The 15,542-nt window shown below is 41.2% G+C and overlaps 1 protein-coding gene across 1 annotated transcript; it reads right to left on the bottom strand.

Annotated features, from left to right (window-relative positions):
* Window positions 1-425: 425 nt before the first annotated feature.
* Window positions 426-4,329, bottom strand: LOC119196742 (muscarinic acetylcholine receptor M2-like). Its single transcript, XM_037452707.2, has 3 exons — window positions 3,430-4,329; window positions 2,406-3,260; window positions 426-1,830 (listed from the first exon to the last, which is right to left on the bottom strand). The coding sequence occupies exons 1-3, from the start codon at window positions 3,598-3,600 to the stop codon at window positions 1,519-1,521; spliced, it is 1,338 nt and encodes a 445-aa protein (XP_037308604.1). The 5' UTR covers window positions 3,601-4,329; the 3' UTR covers window positions 426-1,518.
* Between the last annotated feature and the right edge of the window lie 11,213 nt (window positions 4,330-15,542).

Here is a 15,542-nt window from a genome sequence, read left to right as displayed (position 1 = left end):
TGGTGATGCAACAGTTATTTTGGCTTTCAGTTTTCTACCACTGAGCGTTCAAGTGATGGAGTGTCCCTAAATAACATGTGTTTTCTTCCACCAGATGGCATAACAGTTCCACAGGAGTTCCCCCTCTGCAGAGATGGTGAAACCTTTTGTCCTTCCTCTGGTGTGAGAAGTTTGGGGAAGGTTTGTTTAGTTTTCTTCTTCTCTGTTTCTGTGTCTAAAAGGGAACCAGGAGAGGTTAATGAAGCTCAGTCCAGCTGGAGGAGAAATGGGAGGAAAAAACAGTCTGAGTCCCTCGGGTGCTCTCCCTCCCTCCCCCAAACCATTCTGTTTCTCATTTCTATGAAGTGCAGGAATTTCAAACTCTGGTGTTAAATTAGGAGGGTTTGAAAATGTCGCGGTGGTCAGTAAGTTGTTTTCCATTGGACCTCTAGACTTTTGATTAGGTTGTGTGGTCAGGTTCTTAAACCTTGTTCACAACTTCCTCCAGTTTAAACACTACTGCAGGAAAGCACTTTTTTTGTGGTGCACTTTGAAATTCCTCCAACATGCAGCAGACCAGCTGGGATTGGGCAGCGGTAGAGCGCTTGATCCAATAAATCAGACTGCAATGATCACATCGGCATTATATTACATTACATTACATGTCATTTAGCTGACGCTTTTATCCAAAGAAACTTATTATAAGCGCATGTCAACCATAAGGATACAAACTCAGAAGAACAAGAAGCAAGAAAGTGCAATTTCATCAAATAAGCCATTTTACAACTTGCTGTAGATGAGAGAAAAGAAAACTTAACCAAACATTCCATCATTATCTCTTTTATTATTATTAATAATACACAAAAGAGGAGATTTTATGGTCAAATATCACATTTGGGCTCATTTCACAATAACATGGATAATAGAAATACTTATTTTAATATTAAAAATAAAACTGGTCACCCACACACACACACACACACACACACACACACACACACACACACAGCTGCTAATATTATGGTATTCATCCTTTTCTTAACTCACTTGGAAGAAAATGTTTCGCGGAGCCCAAATTTCCAGTTGGGCTGATTTTCTTTTATTTCACAGCTACACATCTCTAGAGTAAATCAACTTCTTGTCATATCACTTACTCATTTTCTTTTGATACATCTTACAATCACTGCTTTGGTCACAAAAAAATCACAGTGAGCACAATGTTACTGTGTGGGTAGAACATGGCTGCATATTAAACAGCACACTGCACTTGGAACAAAGTGGAAAACGTCTTGTACGGTAAATCCTCAGCTGACACTCGATCAAGGTTCTTCTCCACAACATTAAAACAACATTTTCACAAGGATACATTGAATCAGAACACAATGTCATGTATTTAAAAATCATGAAACAATGATAATAATAAGCACAGTTCCAAAGGTTCCACTGAAAACTAATAAGAACACAACTACTAGATTTGTCTGGACGTTAGTATCATCTGTGAGTCATCACATTTCTTTTAACAAACCTGGGTTCTGACCCTTATCGCGCTGTACGTATGTTCTTGTACTGGCACAGGAGCAGGTGCTTGAAGGTGTTTTTGAAGGTGGGGTTGCAAAGGGCGTAGCAGGCCGGGTTGATGGTGCTGTTGATGTAGCAGAGCCAGTAGCCGATGGTCCAGAGGGAGTTCGGGATGCAGATGGAGCAGAAGGTGTTGATCAGCACCATCACGTTGTACGGCGTCCACGTGGCAACAAAAGCAACCAGGATGGCCATGATGGTGCGCGTCACCTTTTTCTCCCTGGAAGAAATGCCCTTCCTTTTCCACTTGGCAACAGCATTCTGCTTTGTCATCTAGAAATGAGAGTAGAAAAAACGAGGATGTTTTTTTCATTTAAATTGTTAGATATTGTTAGATATTAGTTTTTTTTGTTTTGGGGCATTGGAACTAGCAGTAAACCTGGGGTGAGGGTTAGGGTTTGACATATTGGCAATGGACAAAGTTTTAGGGCTTGTAAAACTTGTAAGCTAAGAGGTACTTGTTTAGATATACAGCAAATGTGGAGAAACAATAGAATTTAAATGCATTTCTGGTCCCCTAGAAATGTGATTTTCAACTTTGGGATGTTCATCATCTAATTAGCATGTTAGCATGCTAACATTTCTCAATCGCAATAAACAGAAAGTAAGGTTGAGGCTGATGGGAATTGGTCACAGGATCGCTAGAGCAGGCTTCATCCTCAGGGGTCAATGACTATGGAAATTCATCCCATAGAGCAGGTATTTCAGTATGGACCAGACGCTGTAGGGGCCATCAGGGCCTGAACCCTAACCCAAGACCGCTGGAACTTTACCTCTGATTGAATCTGTGTGTTTTTTACGTCATCCAAATCATAAAGTCAAAGCTTTAACCCAGTTAACAACGTTACCTTTAGCAGTGTCCTTGCTGGCAGACTTTGTCTGTCAGCTGATTTTTCTGAAGAAGGTGTTTGATTGGTAGTTTCCCCACAATCAGAACCTTTCCCTGGTGAACCGGGGGCCTCAGCGTCCTTAGTTGTTGGCGCACGGTCCCCCTCCTCGGTGGGGTCCAGCTGGTCAGTTTTCTCCTCATGACGGGGCCCACTTCCATTTGGCTTCTGCAGCATCTCCTTCTCCTTTTGGTCCTTAGCCTCCACCTGAGCTTCTCTTGTTGAGATGCAGTTGTTCTCACACGCCTCATCCTGGCTGTGAGAGGGACCCTCCCCCAGACTGGTACCTGAGATCTTCCTGCTGCTCTTTCTCATGCGGCTGCGGCTCGCCTTGGAAATGCGCCAGTAGAGGTAGATCATGATGGCGACTGGGAGGTAAAACGCTGCTATGGCGGTCCCGAACGTCACCGCAGGATTTGAGAAAAACTGGATGTAGCACTCCCCTGACGGCACGGTTCTCCCCCCCACAATGAACTGCCAAAACAAAATAGCCGGAGCCCAGAGAATGAAAGACATGACCCAGGCGGCGGCGATCATCAGACCCGCCATCTTGGTGCTACGGCGTGCCGGGTAGCTGAGCGGCTTGGTGACACAGAAGTAACGGTCGAAACTAATGATGAGCAGGTTCATGACGGAGGCGTTGCTGACAACATAATCAACAGCCAACCACAGATCACACACCACGGCCCCCAGGGGCCAGTAGCCGATCACTATGTAGACCGTGTAGAGGTTCATGGAGCAGATGCCAATAATCAGGTCTGCACAGGCCAGGCTGAACAGGAAGTAGTTGTTGACTGTCTGCAGGTTTCTGTTTACCTTTAGAGAAACAACACGGGGCAGGCTGTCAGATACTAATCTTTTTCTCTGTGCATATTAGATCAGGTCTCTGTACGCAGTTGCACATGCTGTATTGCCTCGGTGTACGTTTTAAGGTGTTTAGAGGATACATTTGAATCTTGGAGGATGGAAAGCATACAATCCAAACCTTTATGGAGAGCATGACCAGGATGTTTCCGATGACAGTGATGAGACTCACGGTTCCAGCCACCAGGACGATGAGCACGATCTCCACAGCTGAGTCCGGGCTGCCGAAGGAGCGGCTGCTGTTGTCACCGCTGCTGCTGATGTCGGTGTGGGAGAAATTCAGAGCCTTCATGCTGTCTGGTTTTGGATATCTGCCTCAGGCTCAAATGTTAACCGTACAAAACCTGAAGAACACAAAGATTATGAAGTTCAATCTCTTTCAATGGGTTTTAGCTATTTGATGATATGTTATTTTCCTATTGCCATGCTTATTCCTCTCTGCACAGCTACAAATGCTAAATCATGCGTAGCTTTCAGAGTGTAAACCTTCTGCCGGTTTGAGTGTTTTTGAGCTTGCGACTTTGCCTCGGTGTCAAGGATCAACAGGTGAGCAAATATGGGCGGCAGCAGCAGCTGTGTTTGCTGTGTCTGCTAATGGGATTTTTAAGAGGGATTTTTTGAAACCATGTTTGATTATGATTATTTGTTTGGGGTAGTTTTATACTTATATTAGTGATTCCTTGGCCTGAGCTACTGTCTTCAGCAACATCATGAGCGACCTTTAAGTCGACCGTTAAGGACAAAGCTTCCTTCACCTCAACAGAGTTCTTGAGAGACACAAAATTCCCCTTAAGAGTGTGAGCAAATTCAAAAAAACCAACCACACTAAAAAATTAGGGCCGGGACTTTAGGGCGTTAATTACGATTAATGAATTACAATGTGAATTAAGATTAATTAATTACACAAAAAATAACACATTAAACATTTTTTACGCATTTTTACACTTATTTTTTGCACCGCGGAACGTTTCTCACTGGATGAGTTTCGGAGGACCGATTATACTGGAGCACCAACTAGCGTCCATGACTTCAGACAACAACAAACCACAGTGAACATGAACGAAGAAGCTGACGAGACCGTGTCGGGTGGCCCCGTGAATGGGAAATCTTATTATAATAAACACACGGATGGAAGCGTCGATAAGAGCGTGGTTGTGTGCAAGCTGTGCAACAAGGAATTCACATCGAGCCTCAAGTATCACCTCAACGCTAAACAATTAGCAGCTAGCGAGGACGTACAAGGACCCACACCCAACCCACACTGCACCAGATGACTGGTTTAAGGACTAGGGTAACTAAGTCCACGTCTGAAAAAAAAACCAATGTTCTGAATGTACTTGAAGGTATTGGTCTACTTAAAAAAACCTAGTTTACAGAAGGTCTACTTACCTATAGGCTACCTGAATTTCTGAAAGTACTATATTTCTAAATATGCTATTTCTACACTTGTCTGCTGGAATTGGTTGAACAAAAATAAAAATCCATGTGAAAAAAATTACTTCTCACTATTCTCAGGTCAAATATTTATGCAATTAAAATGTGATTAATTTTGATTAATTAATTACAAAGCCTCTAATTAATTAGATTAATATTATTAATTGAGTCTCGGCCCTAATAATATCTATATATATTATACTATATATATATTGACCGTACATATATTTTTTTATAATAATTTTTTACCTATTATTTAAAAAAATTCTTTTCTTTTTTGACCCTACATATTTTGACTTTTTTCACAATATTTTTTTCCCATGACATGACTGGAATGATCTTAGATGGAGCAACCTACACGTCCGTGTCACTAATGCCAAATGCCCCAGATTTCTGTACTTTAAACCTTATCTGGGTTCAACCCTCAAGGGATGATGATGAATGAAGTGGTCGGCGAAATTTGGTCTACGCAAAGACGTGATTTCAACGCATTTAAGATTTTTCTTAAAACGTCATGGATATGGAAATACAGAGTGCGTGTCGTTAACAACATGCTTTAAGGACAAAATAATGCGGGCCGTTTCAAACATTAGTTGAAAACACGTAACTCTGATCACATCTGTAACGCGCATGCGCAAGTTCTTAGACGCTTCCACCGGGAGCAGAGCGAGGTGAACGGGCTGATACAACCACGGCTACCGGGCCCAATACTCTGTAAGTACGTGAGTGTTTGAATGAAGCACACCTGGAACTATAACCAGTTATTTTACTTGTGCTGCCCACTCGATACGGGAAGGACTGTTATTTTGGTAAGCTAGTTAGCGTTAGCGCAGATAGTTTGCTAGTTAGCATGCTAGCTTGGAGCATGCTAGCTCGGAGCATGCTAGCGTTCAACATGAACTGGACCAAAAGTAAACATCATAGAGTATTTTCCGTGTGTTTGGTGTTGCTTATGCGTTAGGTTGTTGCTGTACCCATATCATATTATTGCCGTTCCCATTTCATGTAGAAAATACACGTTTTTAAAGCAACGCGGCCTAAACACAGATCGCAGCTGAATTCAACAAGTTGTGGCCTGTAAACAAGCTAGCCAACACATTGTAAGTTACTGCATGCTTAAAGCAACATTGTAAAGTATGGTACTGTGTAATATACCTGGAAATGTTACTCTAGAAATGCCATAATTTGCAGATGAATTGTTTATAATGTCATAAGTAAACAATCTATAAATAAGGGTTCTCAAACACCTCCTGCTGTTATCATTATTAAACTTTTTATTACTGTCATTATAAACCCAAATTACACACTTTTCCCTAAAGTCTTTGTTCTTCCCTCCTCACAGGTTCCTGTGGATGGAGGTTACATCTGATGGAGTTTGTCCCTGCAGTTGTCCTGCCTTACACCTGGTGTACTACTCTGAATATTTGAATAATTTCTGTGGTAGGAATTGAACGTACTGTACATCTTTAAGTTGTTCTTTCTGTACACAGCTACTCCTCCACAGCTACTCCTCCGCTGTTCACCCTTAGGTTTTGTCCAGTTGAAAGGAGTTTTATCTGTGCCGATGTGATGGTTTTGGGACAGGAAGCTGGAAGGTTTACAGACTGTAAAGCTCCCTCAGGCTTATTTTTAATTTTGGGTTGAACAAAATAAAATTAATTGAATTGAACGAACATGTTGACTAGAGGCATCTGCAACTGAGGGGTGTTCTGCGCATTCTGAATCATTGAAGTGACGATGAGGGAGACGGAGCTGATTTCAGGTATACGATCCGGTTTCAAGTGACTCAGAGCCAAAGTCAAGTGCCAATGATTCAGAAAAATGGTTTACAAACACAAAATTCTAAACTGACTGGTTTGTGTTGTTGCTGCACTTTCATAGTTTATTTTCACAAATTCTGTTATGTATAGGAAAAGTGTTATATTGATATGAATAAATACAAATTAATCAAATTGTGTTGTCCTTGTTATGGGCTGTTGACATGACAACTGACTCTGTGTAACTACTTTTCCAGCGAGCAATTTATCCGTTGAAAAGACGTTGAATAGACGTCTATGGCCCGACGTTGAAAAGACGTTGCAGTGAAAGTTGTTTCAACGTCTATTCGTAGACGTTGAAATGACGTCTATGTTTAGACCAGTTTTATCGGTGGTAAACGTCATTTCTTTTTACACCTATAAAATAATGCTATAGCACAAAGTAGAGGACGACATTTTACCGTATTAAAAATCACGTTGATATGTGGTCTAAATATAGATGTCTTTTCAACGAATGAAACAACTTTCACTTTTATTCAACGTCTTTTCAACCAAAAAATGTTCACTGGGTAACAGAATTGGAGGGTGGATGCACTAAAAAGGGTAAACAAATCTACACCCTGTGCCAGACTGTCAGTTTAAGGTTGTCCACAGGAGCCCTGAAGTAGACAAACATGTGATTGTCTTGAAAAATGCCCTGAATGACCACTGAATGAGACACATCTTTACTCTTTAATCTTTCATCATCATCTTTAATCTTGACTCATTACTGGAACCCTATAGGCTACGTAGCATGGCTAATAAGTGCTAAAAGCTAAAGCAAAGCAATTAACATGCAATTCATCATCATTCAAAAGATTCTTCATCATTCTTGACAATGCCATCATAACTCAAGTGACCGCGCCTTGTGTTTCTGCATAACCCCCAGGGTTCACTTCTCTGAAACAACCAGTGGGGACAATGCCCCCACTACTACCTCCGCGGTAGTGCGCTCAAGACTTGGCGGGTGGGATTTGAACCCACTGGCGGTGCGCACAGAGGCTTTTGGCACCCTGCACTCACCCCTACACTACCAGTCCTGGTCACATTTTGCCAACTTTGATTCTCCTATTTAACCTTGAGCATGTGAGTTAAACCTCAAAAGTCTTTTTAAATGCTATTTCCACATCTGGGCTTGAACCCACAACCTTCAAGTACAGTGCAGGGGCTAATGTCAGCAGCTCTTCCCCTGTGCTACTTCACCACACACTAACCAACCCTTTGTTTGTTGTATTTAACCTTGAGATTGCTACTCAAACCTGAAGTAAAGCCAAAGGTTCAAACCCAAGCTTGAACCCACAACCTTCAAATGCAGTGAAGGCTTGTGGCAGCAGCTCTTCCGCTGTGCTACTTCACAACACACTAACCAACCCTTTGTTTGTTGTATTTAACCTTGAGCTTGCTACTCAAACCTGAAGTAAAGCCAAAGGTTGAAACCCAAGCCTGGGCTTGAACCCACAACCTTCAAATGCAGTGAAGGCTTGTGGCAGCAGCTCTTCCACTGTGCTACTTCACCACACACTAACCAACCCTTTGTTTGTTGTATTTAACCTTGAGATTGCTACTCAAACCTGAAGTAAAGCCAAAGGCTCAAACCCAAGACTGGGCTTGAACCCACAACCTACAGGGTAAGGACAGTAGCTCCTCAGCTCTTGTGCTGCACTACCTCACGATACACAGATTAAATTTTTGTTTCTCGTATTAACCTTGAGACTGCTACTCAAACCTCAAAACTCTTTCAAAGCAGAAGTGATGTCTGCATGAAGGGGCATGAACCCACAACCTCAGACAGCAGGTTGGAGCCTGCAGCCCTTCAGTTGTTCCCTTGTGCTATTCAAGCACATGCCTCATTGTGTCCGTTTCTCATATTAGACCTTGGGATTGTTTACTAAACCTCAAAACTGTTTCAAAGTTTACAGTTTGAAGCCCTGACTGCAACCAAACCCTCCTTCTGAGAGAGCAGGTTTGAACTGAGGATCCTGCACACTTCAGCCTTCCTGCTATCTCCCTGCACTGTTCCACCACACACCTGTTGATGCTTTTGAATCCAACCTCAATTCTCATAGATTCTCAGGCTGGAATCCACAACCGTTCCATACCGTTATAATAGAATTGCAGGTCAAGTAAAGTCATATAATGGCATTTCTAATAAAGCCCTAGTTGATTTCACTACTTTTATGCTGTGATCCTTATCTCACTTTTTTCGACATGTGTGCTGATGCCCGCGTGTGAATTGAGAGGATCCATACCGACTCCCCTATGGAGCTAAACCAGTCTGAGGGTCCTCCTCAGCTGAGTGGAGAATAAATCTCGGAAGAAATAAACACGTTTGACACACGGCACCTTGAGGAGAGAGAATCAAATCCCAAATGTGGATCAGGAAGGTCAGCTTTGATTCCACTAGAGACACCAGAACTCACAATGATTCACAGTGTCACTGTTTGTTTAATACAAACGCTTCTACTAAACCCCTGTTTGGTTGTGTGTTCAAAAGAGCCCAGTGAACAGTCAGTAAATCACCACATCTATTATTACAGTTAATGTAATGTTAAATATGTTATGAAACACCAGGAATACACCAATGCACACAGCGAATCAATGTGATTATCTGATGTATTCTGATCACAAAATCAATGTAAAGATACTTAGTTGAGACCATGCAGGTTGTTGGATACTGCTGAAACCATGTAAGTGACTCCATTAGGCCCCTTGATAACATCATACTGTACCTGAGAGATGTTTCCTTCCTGCTCTTACAGTCAGATGAAACTTCATTACAGCATCTCTAACTCTATCACTTACTAATCAAAGACCCATTTTGTGCCTTTTCTCTCATAGATGAGAAAGAGCTTTGTGTTTTTTGCGTGTTTAGTTCTTAGGTCTTGACAGCCTGTGATTCATAGGTTTGATTTGTTTGGACATTTTGTTTCCATGGTAACTTACTTGCTTAAATTTGAGCAAACAAATCAGCGTTAGATTAGAGTTAGTATCAGGGTTGTGCACATTAGCGCCTCACAGTAAAGGTTTCATGTTTACAATGACATCATTGTTATTATAATGAGCCCTTCACGTGTGCAAAGGGGCCCTCTCCCCCGACTCTGTGATGTTGCACCTACATGTCGGTAGAGCTGCCCACAACCGTCAACTTTTGCTCGACTATTGAAACTGTGATAAATTGCATTATAGTATATAAAATATAAAAAAGTGTTCTTATTTATAAAATAAGTACACTGTACTTTTCCACCACACGTTTATTACGTTTTGTAAACATATTTAAGTTGAAGTGCAAAAACCTTTCCACATTTGACAGGAAGTTTTTCAAACCATTTTTCCTGTGTCGCACCGTGTCTTTTTTGTGAAACTATGTGTTCAACTATCTGTCTCTCTCTCTCTCTGTCTCTCTCTCTCTCTCTGTCTCTCTGTCTGTCTCTCTCTGTCTGTCTCTCTCTCTCTGTCTCTCTCTCTCTCTCTCTCCCTCTCTCTCTCTCTCTCTCTCCCTCACTATCTGCCTCTTCTCTGCGCTCTTAAGCAGAGCCGTTTTTAGGGGGCGTGGTTTGAACACAACACATGTCAAGCCCTATTGTCTGTTTCGCTCTCTTTTGTTAAACTTGAACTTTTGTGGCTGTGTGTTAGGGTCTGTGATGAAGCCGCTGCCCCTCTTTCGGCCTACTGCCAAACCCAGTCTGGGAACCACTGGCAATGGTGGGAGAAGTATGAAATATCAGTAAAAATGATCACAATCCCGTATTAGTAAGTAAGATAAAACATTCTTTTTTAAATTAATGGGTCAACCATTACCCTATGCCCATTCCATCCCCGCTTCGTCCCTTCATTCACACTAACAAGCCCTACATTACTGGACCTCCCTAATTGTAATCGAGGGTTACTGGAGAGAGTCAGGGAGGCAAGCAGTATTTCTCTGACAGGCACAGAAACATAGTAATTAGATCCAGCAGAAGCTGCCTGCAACAGCTGTACCGGTAATGTGGGCTAGTACTACTCATCTGCCTGGGCGAGCTTGGCTTTAAAAAGTCTGCACGTCTTTGATAGCTGGAACGATCCAGCGCCCCCTGCAGAGTGCTTTACTGGCCGGGGAGAGGGGCTTGTTTGCACTTTCTGTTACGCAGTTTCATCAAAGAAAAGCTTTAAGGAATACAGGGATCAAAGGGTTGTACTAATCAATATTTAATTGAAAAAGAGATTCCGATCTCATAAATGTATTTTAACACTTGTTTTGAACAAACGTATTTCAGACAGAAAGTCTGTAGCATCATTTTGGATGTTTCCAAGGATGGATTTTATCCAGCAACTGCAAAGCTAATGAATACACATGTATGCATGTGACATTGAAACAAAGACCAATGCAAATACAGTACGTAAACATCTTGACAGGCATTGTTTGACAAAGACATTCTTTCTAATTTGAAAAAACAACATTTGACTGTGTTTTTTGTATTTTAAAGCAGAAGTTCCTGAGGTTGAGACGAGTTTTAGAGAAGAGTGTTCTGAATATGACGAGTCAGACATTTCACATCAACCTGAGCTTTGGCTTCGCACAGCAGTGTAACAGACAAAAGAAAATAGAAAAACTAAAAATGAACATAGCAGAAGAGAGTGTACAGTGTGGGCTGGACTACCAAATACATTTGAAATGATAGCATGTAAAAGAGATACCACACAAAGAAGGGAGTTAAAGGAGTCGTTTTTGTGTCTATAGGAGTCAGCTCGGCTCAGAAGTAAACAGGATTTCAGGTAGAGGCTGTTTGAAATCAAGTTTGCCTGTGAAACACAAGGTAGTGTAATCAGGGGGATGGCGCAGGAGAAGGGAGCCCCGGGAACCCAGAGGCAGGATCTGCTGACTGAAACCTTTCAGCAGTGGTGATAAACATTTCTGAAACAGGGAACAATGAAACCCGGTAGATTGGTACAAAAAGTTTTCTTACCTTTTCAGCTGGGAATGAAATGAATGAGCAATTTTAGTTTGGTCCATGTTACCCTCACCTCTGTCAGCCGCTGAGAGAGAAGCACAAAGTAGCCCTGTGTGGATGTCACGCCCCCTCTGAAAAAAACAGTGTGTGAGTGAGCGTGTGCATGTGTGTGTGTGTGCGTGTGTGTGTGTGTGTGTGTGTGTGTGTGTGTGTGTGTGTGTGTGTGTGTGCGTGCGTGTGTGTGTGGAAGAGAGACTGAAAGCAGGGAGGGGTTACAGGGGCTATTAGCTGTGTTGCATCCCTTAAGCTACGGTCGCATATTTGAATAAACAAAAGCCGGAGACATAGAGAAATGTTTGTTTCAGGACCATGGAAAGCACGGGCCTCTCCGGGACAAAACCATCATGTCCTCTGGCGTTTTAAAAGCTGTAGCGGATGTTTTGGAACGACGTTTGACTAAGTCTGATGGGATACAAAGTGGGAAAGCACTATTAAAAGGAGGACAAAAGGAATTTATTCAGTTGCTGCAGGACGTTAACCTTTAAGACTCTGTTGTTTTGACCTTTTAACCAAACCCGTGACTCAGTCTGCCCCAGTTGGGGGATGACCTTACTTTGATGGAATTACTACAAAGAATAATCGTCCATCTCCACCAAAACAATATTGCAAATGACATGAGCAGCGTGCAATCAAACAGACCCAATGATTTGATATGAGAAAATATGGGATGAGTTATTATGCTTGTCCTGGTCCAGACTCCTTGCATGTGGATTCACATCAACATTGGTCGTTCACTTTGTTGTATTTAGTGTGAACAGTATGACTTCTGCACATTTCATATTCTGTGATTTAATGTACATATTGTATTATCATTTTATTAACTTGACTGAGAAGCTCCAATGTCCACTACACTGCAGCATGAAATAATAATAGTAATAATTATGACTAATGATGATACAGACCTTTCAAGAAGATACATTTCATTATGCTGTGGTAAGGTTTGATGTAAACAATAAAACATAATTGGTAAACACACTTATTGCATTGCTTGAAAGGTTCAGATCAGAAGAAAATACGTCCGTTTGCACAATGACAAGAAACCGGGAAAATAAGTAAGGCACAGGTATAATGGTCACTCAAATCTTTACTCAACAGTAAGCTGCCAATTGCATATTATCATCTTTCTGCATCGTAACTGTCAGTTTACGAGTTGCACTACTGTAATTTCCCTGAATACAGGGCATTGCATTGTGGGAATGTTAGCATAAAGAGGCACACACATACTTGAATTTCATTGTGGAGTCTTTAAGGCGACTATGTAGCAAAACAGCACAACTCCCCGTGAAACCAATTCTTTACACAGAGTTAAAAGGAGGACTTACAGAAACCATAGAGAAAACTGCTGTGAGGTATGTGATGTTTAGAATTGTAAAGCACCATAAGTGATAAAAGGTGTCACGCCTTAAACACAACTCATACCGTAAAAAATGACTTTCTTTTCTGTGTAAACGCAACCTCTTGTCCGTATGAATCAAACAGTCCCAATCCATAAGCCCCTAAAATACACAAAGCACACTTGGTCTCTTCACTGTAAGGGACCACCATCCTTGATGTCAACCACCACTCTGTGTGCATGAGGAATATTCTAAAAAGCTCCATTCGCCGTATGAAGCGAAGCCCCAAGGCTGCATGGAAAGGAGGTCATTTAGTTGGAGGCACAGCAGCTGTTTGAATGGAGAAGGGCCATTCAAACAGCTGCCCAACGTTACAGACAAGGCAGCCTTGTGTTTTTTGGAAGTCATTGGTGCATGTCAGATATGTGGAAATCAGATATTGTACATGGGAGAGAAAGAGAGAGAAAACCGTGAACTCCCACTGCATTTTGTTCTGTTCCCACATAATTAGTACCGCATGGTGTGTGAATAGGATAATGCCGATGACACATCCCCTGTACCTCTCCTCTGGGCCTAGCAAATTGTGACATTTAATGCTCTGATGATTTGTCAAGGGAGATAATTCATCATTGTGTTTTAGCACCTGATTTAACTTGTAGATAAATAAGCCTGTTTGTTTGTTTGTTTGTTTGTTTGTGTCACAGAAGGGCATATTTATATATTAAAAAATAAATAGTCTGTCATTCTTGAGAATGTGTGCAAAATCCAGAATTTACTACAAAAATGTGTTTTTAAACCCAGATTTCTAACCCTAACCCCCTTTGTATGACATCATGTACACATGATTATACTAAGTAACATAAATACAGACTAGTAACAACACAACAGTTTTTTTCATCATACTGTGGTCTGAATCTCTTTCATTTCTGATTGTTAGCAGAGTCTTTGAGGATCATGGAAAAATCCTCAGAACAGCAGTCTGTGTTAAAAACATAAATACTGCAGGTGTTTGTTCGAACACTGACAGGAAACAGACTGAGCATGAAGCCAGCAGCCTGGAGTTTGGAGTTTAATTTTTACTGGATGCTTTGCTTTGTGACTCTAAGAATGTGAACTGGGGCTATAGATAAGTATGAAAACACTGCTTTCTAACATTCTACTTGTTGCTCCCTGCACTTCCTTCTGAAATAAGGTCATCATAATATTAATGACAATAATGATCTAGGACTACGCTCTTCTTCTTTTTTTCTACAGAATGACGGGTGGCTTAGGCACATTACATTCAAAAGATTATTAGATTTACTCAGCAGCAAAGTGGTGAAAAGAAACTGAGATTTATCCTCATGTTTGATTATAAACTCCCAGCCTTTGCTTCACAAATGTTGCTCTAGTGCTGATGGTCCACAACCAAAACCTTCATTCTTGTAGGGGATTGTTAACCACACGATAGAAACACACATCTGTTGTATAAAAAGGCTTCTCGAGCAATTAGTTAAAGTTGTATTCTAAAAAAACTGATTAAGAGCATATTGGTCAAGAAAATGATATCCTGACTTTCTGGTTTAAAAAAAGGCTGAGATTAACATGCAGTTTGAATCATCTTTCTACTAAGACAGGAAAGCACAGATGAAAGCCATCGATTTGACTTTAAAGTCGTTTTCATTTTTCAGTCTCCTAATGATTAGTTTCCTGCAGTCTGCTGCCATCTTGAGGATTAAGATGGTTCAGACTGAGTCTCATCTGCCTCCCAGAGGACTGCCATCCAGAGCATGCCATTCATCATCCACTGTTTAAATATGAAGGGAATATGGAAATATTTAGGCTACATATGGCAAACTATAAGCCAGAAAAGCACTGCATGCAACTGACTGGATGTTAACAATAAAAATAACTAATGAAAAATAATCACATCAACAAAACTTAAACATGGAGGTGATCTTTCTGGCCTGCATTCTTTTGCAACCCGAAGTCACTACAAAGATGTGAGGCCAGATCCTGGCTACAATCAGCATCTACGTAAGCCTGGTACTACTAAGGGGGACAGTTCTTGTCTTACTACAGGTTTACATGATATAAAGTTAAAAAGCATTATATTTTCCTTGTACTGTCTGTCTGTATTTTCACTGTCCTAAATGCTTAGTTTTGTTGTTTTGCTCGGGGTTGATCGAGCGTGTTTGTGTCGTGTGTCGTGCAGCAGTACACAGCTCTCTCCACTCTCAAAACAATAAAAAATAAACTACCACGTCATCAGCTCAGAACCTAATACAACATGTTTTGTCGTGATGGCCTTTTAAATCTTGCTCATATGCACTTTAAAAGTTTCCATATTCACTTCGAGGGGATCGGGGAAGAATTATGGCTCTATGTTTTGCATGATGCAGGGCCAGCTGCAATGGAAATTATATGTAAAATGAGGAAATGAATTCTGACCACATCTCAACCCTTTCCTAACCCATTCATACACAGAACCATCAGGAATATGATGGTTCATTTGAGGGCGAACTATTTGTGATCATCACACTAGAATAAATTGACTGTGATTGGACATTTCCGAGATAACTTGGAGGTCCTTTTATGAACATGATAAACATACTTACAAACATACACACTTTTTAAAATGTAAACTTCCCTGTACAATCACGTCCTTTGAAAAGGACATTGTCATGTTTTCATTGCAGTTAC

Source organism: Pungitius pungitius, chromosome 6 (assembly GCF_949316345.1).
Source record: "Pungitius pungitius chromosome 6, fPunPun2.1, whole genome shotgun sequence".
Classification (NCBI taxonomy): domain Eukaryota; kingdom Metazoa; phylum Chordata; class Actinopteri; order Perciformes; family Gasterosteidae; genus Pungitius; species Pungitius pungitius.
The sequence above is the reverse complement of the archived record's forward strand: the minus strand, read 5'-3'. Positions and strand labels throughout refer to the sequence as shown.

What these genes read in the sequence shown, in the direction of transcription:
- LOC119196742 (XM_037452707.2), bottom strand. Translation starts at nt 3,600, where the DNA reads ATGAAGGCTCTGAATTTCTCCCACACCGACATCAGCAGCAGCGGTGAC. An exon ending in TGGTCATGCTCTCCATAAAG is followed by an intron (nt 3,261 to 3,429) that starts GTTTGGATTGTA and finishes GTTTCTCTAAAG; the next exon opens with GTAAACAGAAACCTGCAGAC. An exon ending in CAGCAAGGACACTGCTAAAG is followed by an intron (nt 1,831 to 2,405) that starts GTAACGTTGTTA and finishes TCTCATTTCTAG; the next exon opens with ATGACAAAGCAGAATGCTGT.